This window comes from Poecile atricapillus, chromosome 4, assembly GCF_030490865.1.
Source record: "Poecile atricapillus isolate bPoeAtr1 chromosome 4, bPoeAtr1.hap1, whole genome shotgun sequence".
NCBI classification, from domain to species: domain Eukaryota; kingdom Metazoa; phylum Chordata; class Aves; order Passeriformes; family Paridae; genus Poecile; species Poecile atricapillus.
The window spans coordinates 51,085,182-51,102,001 of NC_081252.1; the positions used below are offsets into that span (position 1 = coordinate 51,085,182).

Genomic DNA, 16,820 nt, shown 5'->3' on the forward strand with positions numbered 1-16,820 from the left:
AGCTCATACTTTTTAGGTCAGTCGTTAAAATGTAAGAAGGAAGATGTAAGCTAGGGTTTTCTACTCTACAGACAACTGCCATAACTATGGGACTATTCATTTACTCTGTAGATCTGACATTTTTTCTGTGGAAAAAACCCAGTGATCTCAAAGTTGTCTCTGTGTAAAAAGAGATTTTTTTTAAATTCTTAGAAGTTTTGACAGGTCAATATTTTCTTCACATTTTTATTGAATAGCTCTTTGAGCTGTCTTTGATTACATAATCTAATGTGTAAGTTAATTGACATCAGTGTTATAATAATAATAACAATAATGCAAGCATTATTAAGCAGTTATTATGACTTTTCTTTTTTGGGAAGACAACTTGTAGCTGCCTACACTCTGAAGCAATGCATAGGGATCTTTCTTAAACTAATATAACCTGACAATTTATTATGAGCCAAGCAGTGTCTGAATTCCTGCTCCAAGCATTCTGAATGAACCTGTTACTTTTAAAATGAATTTAATTTAAACCACTTTAGGCAAGATGATTTGTATGTCATGAAGCAAGCTGGTCTTTGAATTGCAGTCTTTGCAATTCAGAGCAAAGAGCCTTACACTGATCTTGACTAAATTAGCTCATGGAAATATAAAAGATGTTCTTATGTACCTGGTCAAATGCTCTGTGCAATTTCCCACATCATTAAAAACTCTTTCAGTATATTTTGAAGTTCACTGAAAAGTATTAAAACTTGTGCAGCTGATCTCCTGCTGCTGAGCCAACAACTGTGCTGAAATCACTCTCCTCAGATGAACTTGGTTCATTATAATCCAGCTGTAATATTAACTCACACCTCCATCCAAGGTACAACCACCCCTCACTGGGAATGTGCTCCATATTTTATTGACTCTAAGAGTGAAGCAAGAGAATTTTACACCAATCAGTAACAAAGGTGCGTATGACTATCACTCAAGTTCCACCTAAATGTAAATAAACAGGATACAAATAAGCTGAGAGTGAGGAAAAGTTAGAAAAGTTACTCTGTTTTAACTACTGGCATCGGTTGATGGGCTGAACCTGTTTTCTACCCCACAGGGATGCCTATTGGGTAAGAATCACTCTGTGTGGGCTGAATACTTTCACTGGGGATTAGAGTTTGTCTGTGTATTTAAATATCTTTTTGCAGTCAGGTACTATCACTGGCAATCCTTGAACCTTAACCTGTCACCATTTTTTTATTAAAAAATAGTGATATTCCATAAGATGTTGGTGTGAGTCCTTCCCAGGTGCTGGCTGTTGCTGACAGTGGTTAACATACTCAAATAAAGAGGAAGACCCACTTAATAAACTGGTCATAAACTGGGAAGACCTGCTGAGGGGTCTCCCTTAGGCTATCCCTGACTAAGTCAATCAAACCCCCTGTGATCCAGCAGAGCAGTTCAGTGAAGGGTCCCCCTAACAGGATGCTGACAGACTGGTCTCAGCTTTCCTGGGGCACTGACAGACAAATCAGACACTAAGAGTTGAGTGAATGTCCCCACACCAAGGGGGATGAAACCTTATTTTTTCACTGACTCTTAGAAAATTAATTTCCTGCTTAGGATCATCCAATGATATTGTAAGTGTAAAATAGTTAAAAGTAATACAAAGAAAACAGCCCAAAACAACAGGCCTGTATTGACCACATAAAAAGTAGTCAGAAAGCTCTAGGAGAAGTGCATGTTAGCATTCCTTGACAGAGAATGGGTCTCAAATGCTTAGTGCTGTCTGGAATGAATTTTTTACCTGTTTGTGGGGGTTTTTTTGTGGTTTTTTTTTTTGTGCGTTTTTTGTTTGTGGTTTTTTTTTTATTTTTATTTTTTTTTTTTTGGTGTGGTTTTTTTGTACCTTAGCAGTTGGGAGATAAAAGGTAAAAACATTTGTTTTATCTCAATACAAACCCATTATTTCTTCATCTTAAGATGAAAGACTCAGGGCTATGTTACTCATACAGGCTGTCTTACCGGAACAAATGCTGTAGTGTTACCACAATCTGATCCACAAAGATACACCTTATGACCAGCAGGGATATACTAATTCACAAAGAGATTTACTTGCAGGTTAAGCAAATTTGTGTTAAGTAAAATTGTGTGGTTATATGCTTCCCTTTTTCTCCTTCCAGTAGCCAGTGTAATGGAAAATTGTAAGTTTTCCTTGGAGCCTGTGGCTGGTCTCTGGCATTCTATCCCAAGTGTTTAGTGTTTCACAGGACATTTGAAAGGATGTGATGCTGCACAGAACTGGGGAGACAATTTATCACTTGCCTTGTGCTGTCATTTATGAGCCCCTTTCCCACTCACATTTTGATTGCATCTTACCTTTTTTTTCCTACTTAAGAGATAGCTTCTGTATAATTACTATTCACAGTCTGTCTGGGGAAGGAGAAGCAGTTGCATGCATAGACTGTCTAAATATTTTCTTGCTGGGTGATTTTTCCTGTTTATCCATAATTATGGTGATGTCAGTTACATCTAGCTTTGACAAATGAACAAGGAGATATAAACAGTCTTTATGCTTTATTCAGAGAAACAGAAAGATTGTTTACTACAAAATAATATTTTTTGTATATTAAAATAAAAATGGCATCAATTATGAAGCTGGAGATACTTTATTTCCATCTTCTTCAGTCTGTAGAGCATGGAACAGACACCTATGAATCAGCAGTTCCATTTCATTTTTCATCTGGTCTTCTCTATACTGTTAATATTGTGGTCAGTTTGCTGAGTGCTGCTGACACATCTAAAGCTTGTGCTATCTGGTGAAGGAATTTGAACTCTTTTAGTCTTTGGAGTTGTATGTTGGGAATGATTGGTATCTTCACCTGGCACAAAGAGATGAAGCGCTGTTATGTATCTTCTTATAGTTACAGGTGCCTGTATGGATGAGTGGTGTGGGTGAAGAGTAAAAGGGAAAAAGTCTCCTATAGCTATAAATACTTACAACTGTGTTCTTTTGTGCTCAAAAAACCCCTTTCCCCTGCTCTGGTGCAGGCATCACAATACCAGTGAAAAATCTCAAAAAATGATGGAGAGGGTCTGGGAGCTGTTTCACTGGAGGTCACAAAACCTCACTGTGTCCCACTGCTCTGGTTGTGTGCACTCTTCCTGCCAAAGACAGAAATACAACTGTTGAAAATCAGCATTTCTATGTTGAGTAAAATTAATGTTCACAATGTCTCACATCAGTGCGTGGAACACAAAATTCACCAATATCCATTCATATCCATGTGTTTATATATGTGTGTGCATATATATGTATTTAAGATTGCAAACCTGCACTGTACAGGCAGAAAGCAGTCTGTTCACTTAAAGCACTCTCAGTCTCAGAATGGGATTGCTGCCTAAAGTGTGAGCACTTAGAAATCCTGGTACAAAGCATGTATGACTTCCTTTTTCTATCAGAAAAATTATGGTGTATACAATGTGGTGCTTTAAAAACTTTCCATCCCATTCTGAATACCAATCTCAGTGTAATTGCTGCATAACATTTAGAGAAAAGCTTTTAGTTATGAGTTATGGCATTTTTTTAGTTAAACAAACTCTCCAAATATGTAGGAGAAGAACTTACCTGCACTCTTATCCTTTACTCAGTTCAGTGCACTAGGGCACACGTAGCCAAGGCTGACATCTGAAGAAGTCTTGATTTCCTCTTTGTCATGAATCCTTGCTGTGCTGCTTCTCACCTAGGCTGGGTTATCTCAGGAGCTGTTGAGGCAGCTGGTCAGAGTTGGTGAGTTATGTTGTTTTTTCCCTTCCTTATTGTGCACAGAAAGGGATAGACAGTGTCTGTGCATAACAGTCCATGCCAGGATGGCTTATCTCCTCTGCTCTGTGGAAGGCAGTACTTTGTGGGGTCTTGGAGTCTGCTGATTGCCTGAACTGAATTTGTGCCCTCACTGTAATAAAGCATCCCCTACACAATGGGACAGAAGGCAAATGTAAGAACTTTTAATGGGCTCATGAGTTCACTGAGACCGAGGGTATGATGGCTTTGTTGATGCATAGCTGTAGTGGTGGGACACCAAACACACAGCTCTAGAATGAATAAGATATCACAGAGTTTCTGAAATGCACTTCCTAATGTGTATGTGACACTGTAGCCATCTATCAAGATGAAGTCTTACTTCTTAATGTGTTGATGTCATTCTTCCAGCTTAACAGAGGGCTTAAAACACTGTTTTGTCCAAATGTTATCACCTCAGGCCACAACAGTAAAGAAGTTTATAGGACAGCCTGGGCAAGATCTCATTAATACTCGGATGTAGCATATTGTAAGTAAAGCATAGGAAGGAAGAAATTTTTGGCTCGTTAGGATATATATTTTCCTCTGAGTCAAACTGGGCCAAATACACATGAGGCTTCAAAGAGTTTATTTCTGAAAAACTGGGAAAAAGCGAAATAGGTTTATAGATGTTTGCAAGTGCTCACTGATGTATTGCAAAATTAAACTCACCCTTGTTTAAAATACGTTCATAGTATTACTTCCTGAAAGTTTTCTGGCTTGTTCTTTAAAGAGGGGATAGTTGTGGTGTGCCTGAATTTAGCTGAGGGAAAAATCCTGACATCTATGAAAGCTGTTATAATCTAGCAGCAGCATCCTTGTGTTCCTTGAAGCTCAGTGCTACAGGCTTTATTCAGGGCTCACTGAAGCAACAGAGCTTATCTATGCTCTTTATTTTTGGTGAAGTTTCTGTATGTAAAAAGGAGCTTTATTATAAACATTTCTTCTATACCACCTTCTAAAGCAAAAAAAAATATACAGTAGAAGTGATAAATATTTAACTTCCTTGTACCCCTTGTATTTCTTCTGCAAGAAATATAAAGAAGAAAAAAATATGTGTCCTGAATATTCATTTGCATTTTCTGTATTTTCTTACTTTGTTTTCAGTTGAAGATGGAGCAGACCATACATTGCTATAATCTCCTTAAAATACAATTTTTCTCTAGGCAAATGCACATGTATTCTTAAATGCACGTGTTCCACCTGTATTCATCTCTATCATCATATAAATGAACATTTTCACAGTAAAAGTAATGTTTGAAAAGACAGCTTGAACATTTTACCTGGACTCTATTTGTTTCCAATTTGCTCTTCTCGCCTGTAGCATGTCCTGCCCTGCCTGCTGTCTTTTTTTGACGTTGAGGTCCTTTCCCAAAGAATATGTAGTTTACAAAGGCATATTCCAGCAAGGCCAGGAACACAAACACAAAGCATCCCATCAGGTAAATATCTATTGCCTTCACATAGGGAATCTTTGGCAAGGTCTCCCTGAGGTGGGTGCTGATGGTGGTCATGGTCAGCACAGTCGTGATTCCTACAAAAGGAAGAAACAGACATTGACTAATATGACAAGGAAGGAAATTTGGGCACAAAAGACATAATGGCAGAATTACACTTCTCATGCAGATGAGTTAATTATGTGATCAGGTTCTTAGCAGCCAAAGGAATGTGTTTTGCAAAGAACGTATCCTTGCAAGTCTGCTGATAGCACCTTCCTTGGCTTTTCATGCAGTGAAGGGTGAATGAAATAAGCTCCAATAGCCCAGGCTATGCTGGAACTTCTTGCCTTAAATTTTGCAATAACTGTGCTAGGGAATGTGGTGTTAGCTGACCTGGATAGCTGAGTTGATTTCTGTTCTATGTGAGAAAATGCTTCATACTTCATTTACAGCAGTAGCTCTACTTGACCCCACAGGTGACTTGCACTGCTGTGGGGATCTGCAATAAGTATAGAGCTTTTGATTTAAAATGGAAGACTGAAAGGAGAAAGGGAAGCCTTTTGATAAAGTGATGGTCCTTGATGAAGAGAAAGTGATATATATGCTTGTACCAAAACAGTTTTTCCTGTTAACTAAGTGCTTGCTAGTAAAGCATTTCCATCTCATTGTGTTATCCACCACTTAATGATTTATTTTTTTCTCATATGTGTTTTTTCTTTTAGCTGGCTGAAATTACTTCATAGTCTGCTTTAATCACAGGTCATTAATGCATGTAGATAATAGCTCTAAGCAGAGGTGTAACAAGTTTAATTTGCAGGGAGATGGGACAAAATGGCTTTTTGGCAATAGAGTTGAAAAATATTAAAAATCTGTGCCTTAAAGCACAGATAGCGCTGAATATCTTCATTCTTATGGAAAGTTGTAGGAAGGAATATGGTATGGGAAAGAACCAGTTCTATAGGGAAAACAGACATATTTGGTGTAAGCTGGTGTAACTCCACTGATGTCAGTAGGATCTTGTGTATTCATTCCAGTCACAGATCTGGCCTGAGAGAGCACTTTCTAACATCAACAGGGATTGTTCGTGCAGCACAGTGTGGATACCCTTATGCACCTGAATTAGACTTTTACACTCCAGTTTGGAAGCAAGATACTTTTGGCATGATCCAAAGACCATTATGACAACTGGAAGTCAATTAGAATCCCAACCTAAGTGCGGAGCAAGAGCTTCAGATGTCAGCAAGGTCACACCTGCCTGCCTTCCTGACAACCAAGGCCCTAGGCTGCTTGTGTGAGATCACAATTAACGATGCTTCAACCAGCAGTATGGATTTGATGCCACTGTTTTCAAAGGCAGCAAGTGTCCACGTAGTTCAATCATTTTGAGAAGTTACCTAGAGCAACTCTGGCTGCGGAGGCATCGTAATTGATCCAAAAAGACACCCATGACAGAATTGTGATCAGCGTGGAAGGCATATAGGTTTGCAAAATGAAGTATCCAATATTTCTTTTAAGCCGGAAGCTGAGTGATAATCGAGGATATGCTCCTGAAAGAAAGAAATCATACAATGACTAATGCTTCACAAAATGTAGGCACTGGTACTTCTGAGCTGGAGGATGAAGGGACAACTTTTTTTAACTTGTCAGTGCTTACCTGTTGTAAATTCCACTCTCTTTGATACCATCTTGTAATCCACAATAGAAAATTGTGGGAGCTCAATGTTATTAACTCCTGTTACTGCTGACTCTCCTCCATTCCAGTAAAATTCAATATCATCAGTAGTGTACCCATCTGAAACAGAGGCACAATTTGATTATTGACTTTTCTTGTTGTTTTATTACTTTGCTTAAATAGTTGCAGTTCAAGTGGAAGGAGCTGCTGTTAATCAGGAATTCAGCCTTCCATCATGTGACATTCCTGTTACACAGAAGCCTTCTCTATGCCCTGAGGAAGCTTCTAGATGTAGAAGAGAAGACAGAAAACAAGAACAGAATTCATGATTAAAGTTTGTATTTTAGCTAGCTCTAATACAGCTACTTTTCAGTCAGGCTTGAATTGCTCAGTTTGCCAACAGACAAACACATCATCAGCAAAACTTAAATCTCTTTGGAGGAGCTCTGACAGTAAAACCAGGTTCAGTTCCCAGATTTTAATTTGATTTCCTATGCAAGATGTGACAAAATACAGAGTTGGGAGCCAGTGGAGACAAAGATGATTCTAGAAGAATTAAGGTGCCTGTAGTATCACCTGACAATGTCTGTCAGAGCTGTAGGTAACCTTTGATATTCATGAAGCATTTTATATTTTAATTAGACCATGCCATCTTTGATCTTCTGCTATCACAGAAATATTTCTTTTTACTCCAAAACTAGCACCTTTCTTCTGTTTCCTTTTAACAGTGGTGTTGATTATTTATAATTTAATTAAAAATTAATTTGCCATTCTATCACTGGAAATGTTAACATTATTGTTACCATTTTAAGAAATATTTTGATTGAATTCAGAAGTGACTGGGTTTCAAAAAAATCTCACAATTGACAACATTTTTGAACTAATATTTAAACTGGTTCCACTTTATTGCATTTTTCTACTTTTCCCAGATATCTACCAGAGGAGAGAACATCTCATCTATTTTTAAATTTTTCCTTCAGGTGTTAGATTTAATCAGGTTTAAATCATATAACACAGATCAAATAAAAACATGTGTTTGAACTCAAAGCTTTAGAAAACTTGACAGTACTTTTGCAAGTTGAATCAACTGTAGCATCAGAGGCCTCCACAGAGTTAGGAACCTATCCTTTCATATGCACAAGTAATGCAATATCAAGCTAAGGAAATTAGTATTGAGATGTCTTTTCCTATGATGATGCCTAGTAATAGCCTCTTCCCTGGAAGGCTGACCTCATGCAGAACAGATCTGTGGTTTCCCTGGTGACAGTCAGAGAAGCTCTTATGTCTTGCTGCCAGGCTCCAGAGATTGCTTGGAAAGTCTGCAGCTATTGAACAACTATCTTTTGATGCAAACACACAATGATGGGCTGAACAAGGTTAAATGTTCACATATTTTATTTCTGAACTGCTCAGTGCCATGGTATTCTAACTATCTGAATTGCTCTGAAAACCACACTAATCTATGTAATATGGATTGCTGTTGCAAGCTTAAAACTGGGTTTCCCATTATTTATGCTATTTTATTATTTTCTTTTTCAAATGAACCATGCCAGGGCTGTGGCACAGAGCTCTGCATGGCTGGTTTTTGTTTGTTTTCACTGCAAAAGGTGAAGGTAGCTGCTTGGTAGTAGGACTTCAGTATCTGCTTTAAAGGCTTTGCACACATACCCCCAGGGCTGACATGAACTACATGTATGGTGTGATACAGAACGGTTGAAAGTGAATGAAGACTACTGAGACTGTTCAAAAGACCAAGACTGAGACTGGCAGGGAAGTGGTAACTTCATTTTACTGCAAATGTGTTTTATTGAAACCTTCTCTTGAAGGATTTCTCTTCTCAGGAAAGGTGGTGCAAAACAGATGGCATTGGAACTGTCATTTCATACTGAAAGGATACTGATTATGTGTAGACTTCGTACCACACAGATATGCTCAACACGAGTTAGCAAAGTTATCCTTTGTCTTTGGGGGACAGAATAAAAAACAAAAGGGCCATCACTACCTAGATGTTGAGCAGGTGAAGGTTTAGATATAAGGATCCTCAACTCTGCCTCAAGGTTTGGAAGAAAACCATGAAAATGCTTCTTCTGTTCTGTACCGTCATCACCTGTTGCCCTTTTCACATCCTGCCCTCCAATTATTGAGCTTCCTTGGATAGTGCAGGCTGGGACCCAGGGCAGAGAGAGGAACTACCTCCAGTCCTCAGGAGCTCCTGATTTGACTTGCAATCTCTTGAGGAAGCTGCAGCCAGCCTCTCTGCAGTTTCTCTAACATTTTGAGAAAAGAGGTAATAGTTTGGCATCTTATTGCAGATGAAATTCCCTTCCCTGAAGGGGAATTATTAGTGATTTAGCTGTTAAAACCCACAGTGATGCCAAATAAACACTGGGATATCAGAGGGCAGATTTCAAAAAGAAAACAGGCACAACCTCCTACAAAAAGATTGCACCATGTTATTGATGCACTGTGTGGTCGTGTTGGATCTTTGCAAAAGGAAATTATGTGAGTTTTGTAACGTAGACAAATATGCTTTTGCCTAGTCTTGCTTTCTACCACCTTGGTTACTGAATGAAAAGTAGAACTAGTAGGTTATAAAGTCAACTGACCAAAAGCAAGGTATCAGCTGGTGACAAACTGTTATTGCTGACAGGCCATGTTTTTAATCTCTACAAACTTAAAAGACACTTCCAAATACAACAACAAAAAAAAAAGGGTCTAATGTGAGCTACTACTTTTTCTATATATACTCATATATGTAGATATGTATATATATATATATAGTCTATATATATTCTAAATATACAGATTTCTTTCTTGAATTAAAGCTTCCCTAAAGCTGATGGAAATTATGAGAAAGAGATAGTGATGTTTTTCACTCAGGAGCATTCACATTTTTTAGCTCCCTTTTTAGAAAAATAGTTGGGCAAAAACATCTTCTTGTGGTTTTAGGTACAGTGAACTTCATTGCATTCATTATTTCCCTGGCAGTCATTGTAATATCTCTGCTGGACACTAACAAGGTGTAAATTCTCCCTGGGCAGTTCATTCCCTGATGCGATAGGATTGTTGCTATGTGATGCTTTGCACATTGTTCTAGGTGTGTGAGAGGCTTTGCTTTTCATGGCTCACAGGTGCAGGAATTGGAGGCCCTAATGTTTCATAGGTGTCGACTTTGTGTGGCTTTTTTCTAGCAAACTTAGAAGGAAGACAGTTGGCTGGAAGTTAAAGACAGGAATTGATCTCAGCTCTGAACAGTGAGCAGGTGACAGAGTGTTTCTTCTCGTTTTTCAAGTGGACAGTGGCTTTAATCGAGTAGCTGTAGTGATGTAAATTACGAAACCTTCAAGTGTGGAGCAGCACTGACTACTGGATAGCAGGCAATGGAAACCCTGTATTTTGGACAGCAAATGCCTTAGCGTTTACAAAGGAAGAAAAAACTACTTCAGTGATAGGAAAAGTGAGTCTTGCCATTGCAGTGGCCGGAGTTAATGCTGGTTGTTCACCAAACTTATCAGTACTGCCCAGGTATTCCCTCGGCAGCTCTTTTCCCATGTAATCCTTTTCCCTCTGCGTACCTATTCGTGTCACCAGTTTAAACGCATACCTCTGCTTTTGTGACAAGAGAGAGCAGCACTCGCAGCTGGACCGTGATGTCTGAACACGAATTTCATAAAAGTCAGATATCGCGGGCCTGCAGTGCCTCAATGCTGTTGACGAGAGCTGTCCCGGGGTGGGCGGGGGAACGCCGGAGTTCCCAGGCGGGCGCGGGGAGCGGCTCCGGCAGCGCCGCCCGGGGCCTCGCGGGGGCGCCCGCGCTCCGCGCTCCAACCGGGGGTGGCGCCGCCGGGGGCACCGGAGCGGGGAATGCGCGGAGAATGAGCGGGGAACGACTGGGGAATGAACGGGGGATGCGCGGGGGATGAGCGGGGGATGAGCGGGGAATGAGCGGGGGATGAGTGGGGAATGACTGGGGGATGCGCAGGGGACGAGCGGGGAATGAGCGGGGGATGAACGGCGGATGAACGGGGAATGAATGGGGGATGCGCGGAGAATGAGCGAGGGATGAGCGGGGAATGCGCGGGGAGCCGAACGCGTTTGCTCCATACTTCTGGAGCGAGCATGGCCTCATTGCTGGGATGGCAATAGCTCGCTTAATCAAACAGTTTTCCCTGGAATTCTGCATCTGGTTTTGTTGACCTAAATAATAAGTGACCGCTAAAATTTTATTTATTTATTTATTTGTTGTATAATTAATAACGGTCCCTGAAAAATATTTGTTCTACTTAAGCATTTTTTCTCCTTGCTAGGTTCTTTTCCATCTTCAAAATCACTAAGAAACACATTTAGTTGCCTAGCTCGAGATATAAAGCTTCTGCTTCCTAGAAAATATTGTCTAGAAATGAAAATACAGCACTTAATTGCCAACATTTTTTTCTTTTTTTTACTCTCAGCAGCTGAGAGTTCAAGTGAGAATGCTTAATCAGAAGTACCACAGATCTAAAAAGTAACCGTATACACACATGGCAAGAAATAGGTTATGTATAAATCTCCTTGTCCACAGAAAGAATATTTTAGAAATGTTGCTGACATTGTGATATAGCCGAGTTTAACAGTGTATGGGATGTCACTAGGCTGTTCTATTTTACACTGCAGCACTTATCTTCTTAAATATCTCTGGGATAAATAAGGATCTGTGTTAAATTCACAAATACAAGTCATGATTCCACTATCATTAGCACTTCAACAGAGATGTCCAAACAGAATCCCTTTTCTCTTCTGATTCTCCAGGGCAGGTAGCTCTGAAACACCCAACAGCTGGGTCCCTTCCTTTGGATCTAAATATGGCTTTTCAAAAGACATCAATTCCATGTGCACAAATTAATTGGCCCTGGGTAAGGACACTAGGCTGTACCCCAACCCTCTTGCATTCCTCCCAGATTGTCCTTTTTGTGGTCTTTGTTGCTAAATGTATTATATTTTTCTGGTTACTATTCCTATGATTGCATTCAAACAGGCAGATATTGCATTTATTCCACATGGCTCCAAGGCCGTGCATCCACTGGGAAATGTATTGTACTATTTAAACTTAAACCTGACAGGTGAGTAGTGCACCACACTTCTGAAGATGTGTTTTGGAAATCAGTGTAACTTGTTAACATTAAGGTGATAGAATTGCTTGAAAAGGCTTCCTGTCACCTTTGTTTGAGTGTGTTTTTGCATCTGTAAGGTACTTTTTTTTTTTTTCACTCTGGGAACATGAGTTAGCTTCAGCAATACTGGCCCAAATGAAAACTTGGTTAGACTGCTGGAGTACTAAACGTTGTCAGTTATTTAAGAAGGTTTCTCAAATAAAAATAAATTTTATGTGCAGGGTAATCTGTTCCATCCCAGTTGAAGACATAACTTCCTATCCATTAGAAGAGGAAAATAAACATTATTAACAGCATAAAGTCACTCTTGCAAGATCCTAATCTAGTTCAAAGAGTGAATTATAACCTTGCCTTAATCTGCAAGTACCTTTAATATTGGTTCAGTTCTACTTGTTATCATTTTTTTGCCAGTGAGACTTAATACGAATCTGAAACTCCTGTGGGAGAGAAATTGTTTGGTTTTGCTTAATATCTGTTTAATGGCTAACACAGCAGTACTTCTCTGTATCACTGTGTCTCAACAGAGAGAAATGAAGGATTCTGGATAAATAGTCACACTTGTATTGAAAATGCCTTACCAGTTAATTTGGCTCCTTCTACTGGATTATGCCAGTGATGGCAAAGGAACTTAAAGGCAAAAATAAACATAATGCAATGAACAATCAGAAACACACATTAGTATGTTTTAGCTAGTATGGCTTTCATGTGAAAGAGTACCCCCTGTAAGGCATGCTGGTATTTTTGTTTCCTGTTCACTAGTAAGAATTTAATTCTCATTAGCTGTTACAAAAATAAAACTAAGGAATTATTAGGAAGGGGAAGCAAATGCAAAATTGTTTATTTGCATTTCCTTATACATTCTAATTCACATTGTGCTGTTTCATGCAGTTTCCTTTCTTTGCCCAAAATAGCAATCCTAAATTGGCTAGAATGAAGGACACACTTGATTCCAGTGAAGAAAGGACCTGTGTGAGTCACAGTTCTTTAGCCTGGAGGTAGGGTGGCTGATAAAAAAAGTCTGTAAGATCCTAAGTTAATATGGTGAGCTTGGAGAACATGATTTATAGACTGTCAGACTTTCAGACCAAGAAAGCAACAGATCATATGTCTAGTGGCTAGTTTGAAAGAAATTAAGGGAAATTCAGCATACACATAAACTACAGAAATCACTAATTGATGTTAGTGTCCTTAGTTTATGCTTGTTAAAAACCTGCCATGAATCACAGAATAAAAATCTATCCAGGTTGTTAAATATGATACTTTTTCCAACTGGACATAGCAAAGTGCAGAACACTTACTGGTGGTATTTACTGAAGAAATATCAGCATGTGTGTCCTAGGCTCTGTTCTAGCTTCATTGATATGTTCTGCTGGCCACTCTCAGACACAAGATGATGGGAAAGATAGACATTTGCTCTAAGACAGTACAACGGTTAGAAGCCTGACATGTTCCAATGCAGCCTGATTTACCCATCCCATTTCTTTCACCTTTACAACACTTTCCTTGCATCACTGGAGTGACGACTTTTAGCCTGATGTTAAGAGCCTCTGACTCTACACATCTCTGTGCAATTCCCATAAATCAAACTGTGATTAAAAAGTCTTGTTCATGCCCACACATTTTGTGTAGTAATAAGCAGCCTACCCATAGTAGTTTAGAGGTTAAGATGTCTCTGATGTTCCTTATACACAAATGTTAAGTGAGCAGTGCCAGTGATTAAAATTTGGACTTGAATAATTTTGATGACCTATTGTCTAAAACCTTCCTCCAATAATAGGTTGTTTCTTTAAATTTTTTTTAGAAAGCAGGCGAGCAGTATGTGCTCATGACTGGTGTCCTCTTGTGCAGCCCAGACACCTGTGTAACTGTACACGTAATATGTACAAGGTGCACAACTGCTATCAACAGGTCATCCCTGATACACACGTCATACATCAGTTTCTACAGACTTTCAGCAAGTTTCTCATCTTGTAAGTTAGTTTGAGTGGCTCTGAAGGATGAAGTTTTAAGATGACATTTTAGTTACTTTGGTGGTTACATATGCTGAGGAACATTTTGTTTAATCGCTTCAATGTTTCTCACTCATTTGCCTGGATCCTCTTTTCTTGTGAGGTTGAAACCACTGAAGTTCTGAAGTCCCACTGTCGTGTTCTTGTCTAAAGACTAGTCAACGGTGATTAGGGCAGCAGCTCTGCATGAGGAGGTTAACCCAAATAGCCTCCTTGACTTGCATTTCACTTGCTGGTGGTACCAGAATGTCCTTGAGAGCTTGGAGCTGGAAAGAGAGGACTTGTTTCTTTCCAGTAGCAAGTGTCAAAAATCCCAGCCATCTTTTCTTCCTTTCATTCTGAGAGGCCTTTTTCCTGAATCTGCTTTCATCTTTCTGCTTCTCCCTTTCTTATTCTTTTGAATGGACACTCTATTGGTTACCAGATGTATCTCAACCAACAGAAAGGTGAACCAAAGCTTCTATCTCTTCTGGAGAGGTTTGCTTGCTTTTCCCTCGCTCTTTCTTTTGTTTTCTTTCTAACCTTTATTCCCCTCTGGTTTGATAAGGAGGAAGAAAATATCCATTTTCAGGAGCAGCAAAATGCAGACCACACATTGTTTCTACTCTAGTCCTGGCAGCACAGGCTAGGAGTGCTAGACTCAGGATGAAAAATCTCAACATGTCAAGAGAGATCTCCTGTCTCCTGAAAGCCTCATGTAATTCTTCACCTTGTTTGCTATCTCAAAGCACTTCCACACCTTCACACGAACCTGACTAAGCTAACTTGCTTGCAGTGCTGTCAGGAGCATATTTTATGTAGAATTTTAAGTACAATGCAAATCATTTTTCAACCCCATCGGTTCCCTCCTTTCTCTTTTTTTCTCATTTGAGCTACTGTACAATAATAGATGGCTCTCATAAAGAGTCTGAGCTGTAATCCTAGAAGCTTTTTTTCTGACTTGAGTTGCTTTACAAAGTTAAAAAGGGAACAACACTATTTATAAGCACATTATGTAAACATTAGTAACAGAGGTTCAGCTGCTTAGCATGCAATTAATTTAGTTCAGTCAATATTGCATGGTACACAGTTTTGTCTGCTCGTATTGTAAACACATCTTGCCTTTGAGCACTTATTTCATTTGACTAATTAAGATCTACTTCTAAGTGCTCTTATTTTGTTGCCAGGCAGACTTGCCCAGCTTTAGATAGAGCTATTGTACTTGGTGAAAAAGGCATTTGAAATCCAGGTCCATCTTGTTGGTGCTCCAGTGTCATGCCAAAACCTGCTCTTCTTTAAGGCAGTAGGGTCTCTACTTTCCACAGGACTCAGACTGGAGATGAATCAGGACATTGTATGTTTTTTACTTATGCCAGCATGTCTTATACAAGTACCCATATTTCTGTACAATATTGTGTTCCCACCTGAGACAACAAAAACCCTTTTTAAATTTTAATTATTTAATGCAGGTGCATAAAGTTTTTCAGAGAGGTAAATGTGGAACCATGTGTAAGTCCATTGTACTTGGGCTTTTTATATAAATAGTGAGAATGAAGTTTTCATGGTGTTCTGCCCTTTCCTTTCTGATTCTCCTCCCCACTGGGGGAAGAGGGGAGTGAGTGAGTGGCTGTTTGGTATTTAGCTGCCAGCATGGTCTCACTCACTATTCTGACTGTATAAGTAGCTGAATTTTCAATTCATGAACAACTTAAAGTTAAATTGAGTTGCATTACAATTTCCATTCAGACAAAATTAAGAATAATTCAGAGGAATTTGGCAATGCACATGTATTGTATACATACTCTACATTTTCTGTGTGCATATTTTGCCAAAATAATTACACATTACTGAACTCATATACTGTGCTGAGAAAAACTGCTTGCCTGAAAACCACCATGTTCCCTTGGGCAGAATCAGGCTGAGTTGAGAGGAGTGCAGTCCTGCACCAAGGAGATGAATACCTCCATGGACATCAAGGTGTCTGAGGTCTTGCTACGATTGCCACTTTTCCTTAAACACTAAAGAATGAGTAGGGGGTTTCTGTGGCTAAAAGCAAAAGCTAAAGTCAAGGAGCAGGTTTTTTGGGTGGTTAATGTATAATCTCTGCTTAGTATCTGCAGTCTTGTGTGGAAGAAGGCAGACATGCAGCACACACTCATTAGTGGACTAACATAAGGTGTAATAGAGGGGCAGGTGCTCCATGGAGGGAGAAGATCCAAAGTCTTATAATCAAAAGATGCTGAATAGTTTCCTGTCTGCCTTACCTTGCTGATACATATTCCTGGCCACAGCAAGTGTGTGAAGTATTTGAATTACAGGTTCTGTTGCTTTGACCCTGAATGTGAATACAAATAACGCAGTCATGGTCTGTGTAGTTTGGATAAGAAATGATGAAAGTTTAAATAACAGGGTTTTTTTTTTTTCCTCAGGAAGAACTCTCCATAGGTAATTTAGTGATCGCAGAATCACAGAACCATGGAAGCATAGAAAGGATTGAGTTGGAAGGAAACGAAAGTTCCAACCCTCCTGTCATGGGCAGGGACACTTTTCACTAGACCAGGTTGCTCAAAGTGCCATCCAATCTGGTCTTGAACGCTTCCAGGGATGGGGCATGCACACCTTCTCTGGGCCACCTGTGACAGTGTCTCACCACCCTCACAGTAAAGAATTTGTCCCCAATATCTAATCTAAACCTACTGCATTTCAATTTGAAGCCATTACCCCTTGCCTTGTCATTACATGCCCTTGTAAAAAGTCCCTCTCCAGCTCTTT

At 39.4% G+C, this 16,820-nt stretch overlaps 1 protein-coding gene across 1 annotated transcript in view; it reads right to left on the minus strand.

Moving 5' to 3' along the window:
• GABRB1 (gamma-aminobutyric acid type A receptor subunit beta1) overlaps nucleotides 1–16,820 on the minus strand; it is a 115,757-nt gene that overhangs the window by 2,132 nt on the left and 96,805 nt on the right. Inside the window, exons 6-8 of the mRNA XM_058838106.1 lie at nucleotides 6,893–7,030; nucleotides 6,633–6,785; nucleotides 5,083–5,333 (exon numbers count right to left, since the gene is read on the minus strand). Coding sequence (XP_058694089.1) covers nucleotides 5,083–5,333; nucleotides 6,633–6,785; nucleotides 6,893–7,030 — 542 coding nt within the window. The remainder of the gene's footprint in view (nucleotides 1–5,082; nucleotides 5,334–6,632; nucleotides 6,786–6,892; nucleotides 7,031–16,820) is intronic.